Source organism: Drosophila grimshawi, unplaced genomic scaffold (assembly GCF_018153295.1).
Source record: "Drosophila grimshawi isolate 15287-2541.00 unplaced genomic scaffold, ASM1815329v1 contig_1369, whole genome shotgun sequence".
NCBI classification, from domain to species: Eukaryota; Metazoa; Arthropoda; class Insecta; order Diptera; family Drosophilidae; genus Drosophila; species Drosophila grimshawi.
Genome location: NW_025062891.1, coordinates 3876692 through 3890531, shown reverse-complemented (window position 1 = coordinate 3890531; position 13840 = coordinate 3876692). Strand labels below are relative to the sequence as shown.

General features: G+C 40.8%; 1 protein-coding gene across 1 annotated transcript; it reads left to right on the top strand.

The window, feature by feature from the left end:
- Positions 1-3455: 3455 nt before the first annotated feature.
- LOC6560272 (putative transcription factor SOX-15) lies at positions 3456-13596 on the top strand. The gene is made up of 3 exons (XM_001987267.2): positions 3456-3614; positions 10880-11598; positions 11658-13596. Exons 1-3 carry the CDS (start codon positions 3562-3564, stop codon positions 13337-13339), a joined length of 2454 nt encoding a protein of 817 aa, XP_001987303.1. The 5' UTR covers positions 3456-3561; the 3' UTR covers positions 13340-13596.
- The last annotated feature ends 244 nt before the right edge of the window (positions 13597-13840 follow it).

Here is a 13840-nt window from a genome sequence, read left to right as displayed (position 1 = left end):
CTCCAACTCCAACTCCAGCTCAAAGGCGGTCGGCACACGCTTGTGTGGCTGTGTTTTGTTTCTTTCTTTTTGTTGTTTTTTTATTTTGTTGTCTTCTTTGACTTTTTGTTTTGGCCGGGCTGTTGCCCAGTCTGTTCTGTCCTGGCCTGGCCTGGGCTCGCCAGAGCCCTGGCATAAATCGACGGACCCAGCGAGCGCCGGCGGCAATTATCGCGATATGATAAACAAATATTTTTGCATCTAACCCACGTCGCCGACTGAGAAGCAAAGTTTCTGGCATTCTGGCGCTTAATTATGAACTCTGTGCTTCGATGTTTTGTGTGAGTGTGCGTATGTTTATATATATATATATATGTAAAATAAATGCTTTACGCGTGGCCAAATGCACTTTTACCTGGTTTTGGGTTGGTTTTCGGTAAGTACCTGTGCATTGGCAGTTGATCCGTTGCTGGGCTTGGCTTTTGCTCTTAGTTGCTGCAATATGCAATTTAGAAGCTTATCGCATTGCGGATACCAATCAGTCGGCGTTTTGGGCTGCATGCAAAAGTGGGTGGATAAATGAAATAAAAATTAAATATGGCTCTATTTGAATATTAATATTTTTGGTTTTCGAAGGTTGGTTTCATTTTTGACTGCGAAATAGTGATAAGATGATAAGATTTAATAACTACTGACATAATATACGTAAGGCAAGAACGGGTAACTGAGTTAACTTAATGTGATTTGTGTCATTTTGCGTGTTATTAGTTCGTTGTAAAGGACAATTGGTCATTTAATTGGTCACATCTACATGAGTAGGTATAAAATACTTGAATTTTTATAGCCATATTTACTGAATGACTTTCAATGGATTCTGTATATTCGATTATCTTGCCCAGTTTTTAAATAGCACATTATTCAATTACTAACACATCCGTTGCCAAAGTTCTCACCTTATCATTATTAATTTGTATGTATAAAATTGATATTAACATTTTTAGAGATTTCTTTATGTAACAAGTTTGCTTTTTAAAGATAGTTTTGAAAATATATTATACTTATATTACATCTTATTCTCTTGTACATCTGATTTAAGATACATCAATATAATAAATTTAACATTATTAGGAACTAAGCAATTTTTAGGTATTTATATTAATATAGGTTATTTAATTTGTATAACGATTTTTATTAGAAATATTTGCTGATTATCACAAATATTTGATAATGTAACTGATATATTTAAATTTTCCCAGTAATATAGTTTTTGTTTTCGTGATACAATGGCAAATGTGGATCCTGGTTATTATAATATTATAAATTGAATTTATTCAATATTTATTTATTGGATTTGTTATTAAACTAAATTATACTATACTATTAACTATATTAATTAATTCGTTAATTTTCTAATTATATATTTAATAAATTCCCTAAATATATATTTACAAAAAAAAAATAGATAGATCATCAGATATGATCATATACTTATTAACCGTAGTAGCTACAAAGGTTCCGCATGTAACAATATTTGCATACGCTGCGCTGTGTGCTTACTCATATACATATCTATGTGTGTGCATATGTGTGAGTGTGCGTGTGTGTATGCAAGTCATGTATTTGGGGCTGGCACTCACACCAATACACAGCCGTTTGGGGGCCTCCACCAATTGAAACAAACCAAATGCAAAGTCGTCTCTCCCACAACACATTGAAAGACCGAGAACAGGTTTTAGTCATATTGTGAGTGTATGCGACAGCTGCCGTAGACAAGGAGGATGAGGGACACGGAGCGGGAGCGGGAGCTAGCTCTGCTCTCAGCTCGAGACTTTTTTATTGTAAAATACTCGGCGAGAAAGAATATTAAATAAGTCTGTTTCATTTCGATTTGTAAGAACTTGCCGCACGTTGCCTGTTGCTCTGTTGCTCTGTTGCTCTGTGGCTGAGATCGGTGCTTGGAGTTGAGCACACTTGCCCCAGAATGAGACCTGCGTTCGTTCCGCTTTGCTGGGCAGCTGACAGTGCGCTCTCTATCTCTATCGCTCTCTCTCTCTCTCTCTCTCTCTCTAGATATATATATATATATCGCTCCCTGTATCTCTCTCTGGGGTCGTAGCTGGTGCTCAGCTTCAAGTTGGGCTAAGACTGCGCAAAAGGTTTTGCTCGTGCGCTTTTTGGCCTTATGCATTCGACTGCGACTCGAGATACTCGACAAACTGTGTGAGTCGCTGTCCGGAGATCTCAGTTCAGTTCACAGAGCACCACTGGCTGGGAGAGAGTGAGAACAGCAACAGCAGCAGCAGCAGCAGCAGCGCACTAAACACTGAACAGTGAAGTTCGCCAGTTGTTCGCCAGTTGTTCGCCAGTTGTTAGTTGCCAGTTTGGCAGTTTGGCAGTTGTCAGTTAGTTAGCTTGCGGTTTGTCATCGGCGTGGTTCATGTGTCTCTCCTGACCGCTTTTTTTTTGGCCTAGCCAAATCTCTCATCTCCGGCAGCAGCTGCGGCTGTTGCGCGTTGCGCTTATAATCATAAATATCTACATACTAGTGCAGCGCGTGTATCTGTGTGTGTGTGTGTGTGTGTGTGAATCTGTATCTATAGCTGTTGCCGTTGCTATAATAGTAGTATATAGTAGGTCCGTTTTATATGCCAATGCGTTGTGTTGTACATTTTCCCAAGTGTATTGTAAACTTGTGAGCCAAAGGCAGCAGCAGCAACAATAACAACAACAACAACAACAAAAACAACAACGGCGTCGGCAAGCCGCTCTCGGTTTTGTTTTTGTGAAATGTTGAAGCCCTTGATTTTAAGCACCAGATACGTTCATTAGTCGTCGCAAGACTTTTCGTGATCGTAAGCGCGTTTCGCCAACCTCTTGATATTGGCTAACGTGGGATCGTAGAACCAACTGCCAACGGTAAAAAAAAACAACAACAACAACAACAATTACTGTAAATAAAATTAAAATCCTCAAGCAAAAGAAATAAATAATAATAATGCGTGTGTGATGTGTAAGTGAAAGAGCAAGAGCCTGTTTCTAATTTAAAAAAAAAAAGTGCCTAATTGTGTTAAATTGATATGTGAAAAATGTATAATTTAAGCAAAAAGTAAAATCATTGCAAAATCCAAGTGCTTAATGTGGGTTAGGGCTTAAACTAGCACAAATTAAAATACAACATACACCCGCACAACAAATAGACACAAATTCACACATGCCAGTTAAAAGACAACAGCAACAACAACAACAACAAAAGCAACGAATGAGCAAATTTATTGTTGGTAGTTGGTACTCTGGGCCAAATGGTACCACGGCCAGCAGTCGCTTAGGGAAAAAAGCTAACGGAATAATGCAACATTAAGCAAAATGCTGCTGGCCCTGCTAAAGCTAAAGCAAAGCACAAACCACCACCGCCACCACCACCACCTCCACCACCAACAACAACAACAGCGAGAACAACAGCAACAACAACAACAACAACAACAACCTGCAACCATCGTCGTCGTCGTCGTCGTCATCGTCATCGCAGTCACCGTTACCACGAAACGTAGCCGTTGCTGTATAGCTGGTGTATAGCCGTATAAAATGGAACCCTCATATGATCACGAACATCCACATCATCTGCTAACAAATTACAAGTAATATTTACATTTTTCCCATGCAAAAAAAAAACACAACAACAACAACAACACACTTTTTTTTCGCTGTTTAATTATATCCAACCGTAGCGAAGATACATATCTTCCAAGATAATAACCATAATGAAAAATGGAAAAATGCACTGGTAGTGGTGAAGAAATTCTCTAGATGTCTCGTATATGTCGCTGGCTCTCCCATATATACATATATATATATATATATATATATAAATGTATATATGTATAAAAGTTAAAGCACAGACTATGTCTATGACGGGGTGGGGGGCCATTTCAAGACTTAGTCACACATACAAAGCTAGAGATGGAGATACGAAAAAATCACAACACGACAGCTAAAGCAACGCGAAGGGGATGTTTAGGTATATATATATATACATATATATATATATGTATACATATATATACACGAAAGTTAGCTTAGATTTTGTTTATGCTTAAGGAGATCCCCCACTTCCAGCTCCCCAATGGCAAGATACATCTACTTGAAGCACTTGCACTTGTATGCGTGTGTCCGCTTTTTCGTTTCACTGTGTGCGTTCTGTGTGAATATGTAAATAGATAGTTAGAATAGAACGAGCGTCTTGGTTGGCTCTCAAAAACTCAAGCTTCAGACTCGGACTCGGAATTGGTCAAGTGGAAAGTAAACCAAGAGCACAACGCGTCCGAGCCGCGTGGTCAGCAAGAAAGTCGAAAAGTATGAGAAAAGAAAAAATAACCCCAGAGGGCAACATAAAATATATAAAATAAACATTGTATATACGTTGCGGAGAGGTCACCATGCGGTTTCGCTCATTAAAATGATTTAGTTTTGATCTAAGCTCCCTGATAGCTCTGCTAGATATTTACATAGACAAACATTTAACCAACTAACCTTAAGTAGCATCCGGTTACGATTTGAATTCATATTTCTTGTATAAATGTATGGAATATATTAAAAACCCTTTAAGACTTCTTCGTATTTTTGTACCACACAAAAAAGATCGAAATATTTTTTGACATTCTGTCACAAAATTGGGAATTTGATGATCTTTTTTGTGTTCAGCTAGTCGTCATCCTGTGAAAGATGACAAATGCGATGACGACACGGTTTCGGGTTTTGTTTTTATGTTGCTCTATAAATCAATCCACCAAATACGTAGACACATCAATTTAACCAAGATTTAAACCGGCCAACTGGAGTATCCATCTCAATTGATTTGCATTTTGTACAAGTCTAACAAGTTTAGCGCTTTAAGATATATTTTTCCTATTCATATAAAAGATTAATAAAAAAAGTACCTTTTATTAAATGCTTCCTGCTGACAGGAATATAAATCAGAAGTTGGCAAGATAATTAATGTCTAAGCTAATAAGTTAAACATACCCATTTTATTATAATTATTTATACGCCAATTAACTTGTAATAATATTTTACTCCGTGTTAACAACGTTTTGATATGTTTTAAGATAATTAAACCGATTTAATTAAAGAAATAATACTTGCTATGAATTTGTCGTGTACAAATTCTTCTTAATAATGATATAATGAAAGTTTTTATCAAACTTGTTGGATTCTGAATTAAGTACAAACATCGAAATGAGGGGATTTCATTATATGCAGTAACCAACATCCATAGTTGAAGTATATTTAAGACCATTTATATAATACAAAAATTTAGATTTTAGGATTATAATTATATATTCAGCATAAGACGCTATCAAGCGCTTTAGGAATTAGCAATTAAATACAATTACATTGGATTATTATCAACTAATTGGAAGGGAAAGCTGAGAACGTTTTGTTAAATAAAACTGCTTAAATTTTTGAGGCGCCTTAAAGCAAACTATTTGAATAAATCTTTGATACTAATGGGTTAAACCATAATTAATTCAGCTTTATGTTTCTATACATAGTTATAGATTGTATTGTATATTTATCTGCACTAGCACTTACCCTGCCTGCCAAACTAAGCGAGGGAGTTGTTTTGTATGTGCGTGATAAAATCCATTACATTTCAGTACATTTTTCTTGGGTCTGTCTTTTTCATGCTCTTAAAATGGCTTTTGTGTGTGAGAACTGGGTCTTGCGTTGTTTCTTTGAGGACGGTTGTAAGCCTCATTAGCCGAACTCATTCGCAGCAGCGTTTCGGCCTCGGTTTTTATTTATTTATTTATTATTTTTTTCGCTGTTATGCTGAGCGCTCTCGTGCATTGGAATATGATCGGTTGGGCCCTAAAGAGACACACCGGAGAGAACTGCAGCGCCAAATGCTTGGCTTCATTAGTTTAATTATATACGGAGTTATGTGTAGGAATCTTATCCATGTATATATATATATATATATATATATATAATGGCAACGCAAATATAAGCAGATCAGAGCTAAGGGCATTTATCTCGGTCGTCGCTCGCTCTCGCTCTGCGTCTCCCTCTCTCTCTCTCGCTCTCTCTCGCCCCTTGCTCTCTTTTTCTTTATGGTGGCCTCTCATTCGACAGTCAAGAAATTGCCACAGGTAGCTGCGTTTACCTTTTCTTGTTGTTGGTTCATTAAAGCGAACGCGCTAAGATGGCGGTTACCCGGGCCGGATGCTGAAGCTGTTTATGCTTATTGGTCAACAACAACCAGCATCTACATAAAAATACAAATACAAATACAAACACACAGATACAGATACGGATACAGATACGGATACTGAGACACGCACATGCTTATGCATATGTATGCGTATCGACTGCGTCGTTAAGTTATTCCAGTACATCACACCTGGGCCTCAGTCGCTTTCGCACCACAACAACAACAACAACAACAGTACACAGCCAACCAACAGCAGAGGCAACAACACACAGCAGCCAACACTGAGGTCTTGGCCTGGCCCGTTCCGTCCCTGGGGCCAGACTGGTTTTATGTTGTTGTTGTTGTTGTTGTAGAGGCAACGTGAAATGAGTTGGAAACAAATGTATTCGGGTTTTGGGGCGCCTGGCACCATCAGCCAATAGACTGCAAATGGAGCAAAGCAGATGCTGCATCTTATGCAGGCCACACCCACTCTGTGGGCATCGCAGAAAAACCAAAATGGCTTTTATTACCACAAGCTTACAACAACCATATTCAGCTCAATATGGCCGGCAATAATGCGATGTGTTTTAATTAATGTCACCCGAAAATGCGTAAAGCAAGCTAATAAATGAATAAAGTTAGTGGCACTGAGGGAATATATCTTATATTAGTAGAAAACTGCTAAATAATATAATTTCTATTAGCAGAAAAATTATAAATAATGCTTATTGACATGTATCCATATCTAATCTAATCACATATAATTAAAAAATGTAAAAACTATGAGTATGATATGCTGTTTCTTAAAGTTAGTAATAATCTGAAGAATGTTGTTAATATTAAAATATTAGAATTGGTCCCCAAAAATCGAAAAGGTATTTTAGTGATTTGACAGCAATCGCTCCGATTCCAGACTAGCCAAGTTTAAAAGTATAAGTCTTTTGAATGTTGGTAAAAAGAATAAAGCTGTTTAAATAGTTTATTTTGTTACAGATTTGAAATTTACATGGCAAAAACTGTGCCGTATTTGACATAGATAGATAAAATGCATAAGTTTAAATAAAATAAATTTTAATCTAACTGCAGTCTAAATAATCTAAGAATGCATCAAAATATGTCCGGCTAATTTAATCAGTATAAAGATATTACATACAAATATTTTTGTTTAATCTTATTGCAAAGCTAAAAGGCTTTAAATAATACTTAGGAGAGAGAGAGAGATGAGATTTGGATAGGTTTCTTGGGGAAGTTTTTAAAGAACTCACGTTTATAACATGACCAGAAGCTTAACATAATATTTGAATTATATAAAATCTAGGGAAAAACTTAGGTAGTAATAAGTCTAATGATATTATATATTATATTAGGATATAATATATATCATTTGGTATTAAATTATAAGACTATCCAAAATCGCAGCGAAGAGGTTAAATGTAATAAGAGATGTAATATGGCAGTTCATTCTTGTGATTTCCTATAACAAAGTCAAAGTTAAGTTCACACGTGCCAGATATCTGACCAAATTTATGTGTATTTGGTTCCGTAGTCTAAGAATTTTCTTCAGACTTGAAAGCAAATGCTTTGGAGATATTTGGAACGTGTGAATTAAGTACGACAAGTTCACATCTATATAGGAATGAACTTTACTTACTTTCGCTCGATGCGCTTGTTGGACAAGTTAACATAATAACTATGCAGATTTTAAACATTGTATTATCTGATCATCCGACTCATAATTAACACCGAATATTTAAAACACGGTGGATAAAACCGCAACAAAACGATGCGGCCTTTTTTGTTTTTTTGTTGCAAGCAAATCGGATTCAGATGGGAATGGGGATGGGAATAGGGGAATGAGTTGTGGCGGGGAGGAATAAGACTTAAAAGGCTGTCTTCGAGCAGCGACACATGAATCACAATATGCTAAAGGGCTGACACTCTCTCCCCCAGATCAATGCGGCTTCTGAATGAAGTTTTTTCGGGCTTGTTAAGGCCCAGAGCCAAAGTTGCCTACTTTGCGGCAGCCGCAAGTTGCCAAGCTGTGAGTTAGCCAAGTTAGCAGCAGCAGCAGCAGCAGCAGCATGTTGAAGGCGCAGTTGAAGCCACCAGCAGAGTCGCCCCGTTGCGGTTGTCGTAAACAAAACGTTGCCACAGTCCACAGTCCGCAAAGTCAGCGCGGACGTTCAGTACTTGGACAGCAGACAGCAGACAGTGGACGGTGGACGGTGGACGTCGGACAGTGGACGGCAGACAGTGGACAGTGGACAGGGAGATAGAGAGACAGGGCACATAAAGGAGGCACAACGAGTGGAAAGCAGACAAACAGACAGTGGTGGACAGAGGACCGCAATGTGGAATATGTGGCATTTTGCAAAGATGTTGACATTTTGCGCGCATAAAAATGCCAACTTACCGGCCACTGTATGTGTCCTATTTTAAAATCAGGGCCATGGCTAAGAGACGCTGCTCGGACCGGTGGCTAAGCCCAAAGCCAAAGCCAAAGCCAAAGCTAAAGCCGCATCGTCGTGGATCGTGAGCGCGCGCTTAGGATAAAAAGCAAAGCGAACCAAAGCAAGACCCAAGTCAGAACCCAGAGACCAGTTGGACAGGCGTACAGATCCGGACGGCATAATTTTGTGTGCCTCGGTAAAGTATTTAGCAGCAGCAGCAGCAGCAGCAGTCGCAACCGAATATCAAAAACGTAACGATGTCACCAGGAACCCTCAATAAATTATCCAGTTGATGCCGTGTATCTATAGCTGCAGCCTGGGGGCTAGGTCTCTGTTTGGTTTTTGGGCCTTAACTTTGTCGAGTTGTGTCGGCTCGAATGCTCGTTTGGCCAAAGAAAGCATGAAACTAGAGCGCCTAGTTGCGCCAAGGTAGCCCCTGGCTGGCATCGCCTATGGTTGCAGCTAACAATTAGGCCGAGCTCATGTTAGCTCAGTTTCGCCAAGTTGGTAGGCAAAAGAGCCAGACAGTCAGCCAGCAAAGACAATAGACCAAAAGTGTAGTGGGCAGCAATAAATTCAAACGGTAACAAATCGAGCCAGGGGCCAAAAGACACGCACACACACACACTGAGACTGAAGCGAACCGAGACAGGAGTCGGATGTTGAAAGTCGGGCATCCAGGCGTCCAGGCGTCCGGGCGTCGGGGGTTCTCCCTTAGGGAGCGAGTTTCAGGGCTGAAGCATTGGTAATATTTAAACTTGTCTCGTTTGGCTGCTGCGGCTGCTGCTGCTGCTTGAATTCCTGGAAGCCGAATTACTTTGAAATGTGTCGATATGTCGCAACTTTTAAAAGTTATGCATAAAGGTCTGGGGGCCCAGCTCCTGCTCCAGCTCCAGCTCCAGCTTCAGCTTTAGCTTCAACTACAGCTTCTTTGCTTACCCTGCAACCTGGCGGCCTCCTTTGATAATACAATAGCTGCACGCGCCCAATTTACATTTATGTCCACTGACATTAAGGAGCGCAAACGTTGCCGGGCAGCCTTCGAGCTTGTGGACCTGGTCCAGTTTCCAGCCCTTCGTTTCCCCCTTCTCTCTTCGTGTTGGCCATTCTCTCTGTGCTCGTTGGTGTCTGCCATGAACGCAAAGTTTTTACCTTTGTTTTCGTTTTCGCTTTTTTCTTTTCTTATTCTGCGTGCCAGCAAACGTGAAAATTGTCAACGTATTTAGCGGCGATTTTAAATATCATTATAAGGCCAGCATTGCCGACATTTCTTGTACGTAATTTTTAACAGTAGCTCATAAAAACAATGAGAAACATGCTTCAGCGATTTTATCTCTAATTAGGATTTGCACAGCTTCAACAGGCAACACCTTAACATCCAATGAGTTTGTAAATATTCTGTTAAATATCGAAGAATTCACTTCTCAAGCTACAAAAACGTTTTGAGAACTTATTCTGTCTTATATGGGTTTTTTTTATTGTCATGATATCTTCGACGAAATAACTTAAAACCACATTTTCTACTCTGTCGAAATTGGCAAATGTTATTATTTAATGTATGCATTATAGTATTTAGAATCTTGAGACTTAAGTTTGTTGAATGCATATTAGATTAATAAAAATATACATCGACACAAAGCTGATGTATTTGCCAAAATTAGTATCATAAATAACATTCATGATTGCCAAAAATATATTTGCCATATCGCTTGGTTTTCAATTCATCACATTTTTATGGCTTATGAAAATAACATTTAAATTTATATATTCTCTTTGAATCCTCTCAAAAGAAATATTATTAACTTTAAAATTCAATTCCCATTATTATATAGACCGTCTTTCTTTATGGTTTAAATAGTTGTTATAAATGAAACCAAAATATTTCAAAATTCTATTTATAGTTAGTCAAGAAACTGACTATGCCTGAACTCTGATGGATATAAGTATACCTCTCTTATAGAATTAGAGATGTCTCATAAAGGGTATAAGCAAGAGCATATTACAAGGACAGTTCATATATATATGTTTGTCCTTTGATTGAAAGGACACATTAATTCATTGGAGCATTGACACATTTCTTTTGTGAACAATTCGTACAAAGCACAGATTTAATTCGTTTTTATTTTTAATATACGTTAGATTTAAAGAAATACTTGATACTCTATCTTACATATTAGATTATCCTTTATATTAATATTTTCTCCGATATTAATTCTACAACTTTCTAATTTCCATTTTATTGCACTTATCATTTTAGTGCTAAGAAGTATCCACTTGTGTCCCGTACACCGGAATATAGCCACTCAACCGTTGGTAGCGATTATCCGGAGCATGTTGGCTACTTGGCATCGGATGGGCGACTGCTGCACGAGAGTCCCAGCGATAGCATCTACCATGTGAGGCAGGGCAGCGAGCACTCCTCGCCCAGCCTACACTCACCAGCCATACAGAGCGCCGGCTACGAGAATGAGCACTCCATGAACGAAGCGGCGCTCTCTGTGCACAGTCACAGCCACTCACCGATGGTGTCCAGTGCGTATAGTGTGGGCGGTGGCGGAGGCGGTGCCTCATTGATCAGCAGCAATATACCACTCCTGGGTGGAGGGGGAGGCGGCACATCAATGCTGAACAAGTTCTTATCACATCCGCATGCAAGTATGATTGTTGGTGGCCAGGATGAATGTGGAGTGGGAGTGGGCGCGGCATCGCATTCACCCATTGAGCCGGCGTCAATGTGGAGCTATGACTACAAGGGTGACATATGTGCACCGAATTGTGGCTATCTGGACCGGCACAAGGCCATGCCCAGCGATTTGAAGTACAGACCGGGACCAGGTAATCAGTCAGTAAAAAGTGCCAAAGAGTCGCGCATTCGCCGGCCAATGAATGCGTTCATGGTGTGGGCCAAAATCGAGCGCAAGAAGCTGGCCGACGAGAATCCTGACCTGCATAATGCCGATCTCAGCAAAATGTTGGGTAAGTTACTATTCCTACTTATTATTTTAGATAGTTCCAACTAATGCTCCTGTTAACAGGCAAAAAGTGGCGCTCCTTAACGCCGCAGGATCGGCGTCCGTATGTTGAGGAGGCGGAACGCTTGCGTGTCATACACATGACAGAGCATCCGAACTACAAATACAGACCCCGTCGGCGAAAGCAATCCAAACTGCGCACCATTTCATCACAGCCGGGCAAGGAGCCGTCGGGTGAGATGACAACAACCGTTGCAGCGATGGCAGCGTCTAAGACAACGCCTAAGCTGTCAACGCCGCCACTGTCTGCAACAGCCACCAGTGGCAGCTATAACACGCCCACCGACGACAGCCGCAACTCGACGCCCCAAAATGTAGGCGGGCTATACGAGCAGCCGTTGAAGCCGAGCTTCTCGCCCAGCTCCGTGGACTGTTACAGCAATGCGGATAGCACGGATCAGATTGAGAGCTTAGCTGCCAATTGCAATGAATCCTCACCGGTCACAACAAATCCCAGCTTCGACAGCTCCCTGCTGCTCAAGAAGCTAACGAAGCCAGCGACGGCGACGCAAAGCCGTGCCAGCAAGCAGCGCAGCGAGAAGCTGGCCAAGTCGGACGAGAAGTCAAAAGCACAGCAACAACAGCAGCAGCAGCAGCAAACAAGTCTATATGCAACATATCCGCTGGCCAGCTCTGTGGCAGTTGTTGCCGCACGTGGCATGTATGTGACGTGCAACAATCGTGGTCTCCTGGATCATGGGCACTCCGTCAAGGGCACGTTCTATCCGCCCGTGTCGAGTGCCAACGATGACGATGCCACCATCTCAATGCGCAGCAGCAGCTCACTGCAGCATCAACAGCAGCAACAACAGCAGCAACAACAACAGCAGCAACAACAGCAACAACAGCAGCAACAGCAGCAACATTGCAACAGCAGCTCCAGCATGTCCACTGCGACAGTCACGTCGAGTGCAGCTCCAGGCTCCAGCTATACGGTAGCCATGGCAGACAGCAACTGCAGCAATGATTATCTATCCAATGCGTATGGCATGCAGTATGAGGATTTTCTGCGCTATCAGAGCAACGAGCAGTTGGACTATGATCAGCTGAAGGAGACATCGGATAATAATGGCACTCAGAAGTGTACTAAATATCCAGACACCAATCAGAATTACGATGATTACGAGGCGGAGGCCTATAATAATGCCATGTTGATAACGGCGGCACCACCACCGCCACCAACAGCACCACCTACTGGCGCCACCAGTTACTACACCCAGTTGCCCTACTCTACCGGATTGGCGGCTGCCTTTCCCCTGCAGCTAGCCGTACCGTTCCAGCAAACATCAGCGCCAGGCGGGGCCTATGCACAGCCCATGCAGAGCAGCTACCTCCACTATGGCAACTACTATGAGGCCAATGGAGCGAGTGCACAGTTGCTGCCACAGCAGACAGCAACAGCAGCACCACCACCACTACCACCACCACCAACTGCAGAGGCAGCCATGCAGCAGCATCATCATCCCCACACCCACGCCCATGCCCATTCCCATCCACATCATCATCATCATCATCATCACTTTGCCACAGCGGGCAATGCCGGACCGGGTATGGTGGGCGTGGGGGTGGGCGTTGGTGTTGGCGAAATGCTCTTCGAGCAGCAGCATCAGCAGCAGCAACAGCGCAAGGATGATGAGATTAGCAATATTTTGGCGGGAGTACGCAAAACCTGTTACAGCAATTGACAACAATTGACAGCAATGGCATCGATTAAGAAATCCTTGCTGGGATTGTCTCGCATATTCTCTTAAAATTTGTTATATTTGAAAATGTAGACATTAGTAGCGCTTGGTTTAGGTACGCATAAGTAATGACCCTACCCTCCTACTCCTCCTCCTCAGCCTCTGTCTCATCCTTCTCTTCCATCTCTTTACAAATTGTACTATATATAGAGTTTTTATTATTATGTATATCAAATATGAAATATGTTCAACTTAAGCTAGCTTGCATTGAAATAAAATGAAATTTGCGATGATATTTAATTGTATTACTTATATTACAAATACTAGTTATTAATCAACATGGAAAGCCCTAATAAAAATGGTATTGATTTAGCAAATCGGTTCAGATTCGAAAGTGCAAAATTTGGAATCGTTTCCAAATGGATTTATTGAAATAAAATTATAACATGAATTTTGACACAACAACAACCACAAATGTAATGCTTTTGGAAATCGATTAAATTC

Bases quoted from the DNA above. Each gene is read 5' to 3' on its own strand.
- LOC6560272 (XM_001987267.2), top strand. From the start codon at position 3,562: ATGGAACCCTCATATGATCACGAACATCCACATCATCTGCTAACAAAT. The intron at 3,615-10,879 runs GTAATATTTACA...TTATCATTTTAG, and splicing joins CATCTGCTAACAAATTACAA to TGCTAAGAAGTATCCACTTG. The intron at 11,599-11,657 runs GTAAGTTACTAT...TCCTGTTAACAG, and splicing joins CGATCTCAGCAAAATGTTGG to GCAAAAAGTGGCGCTCCTTA.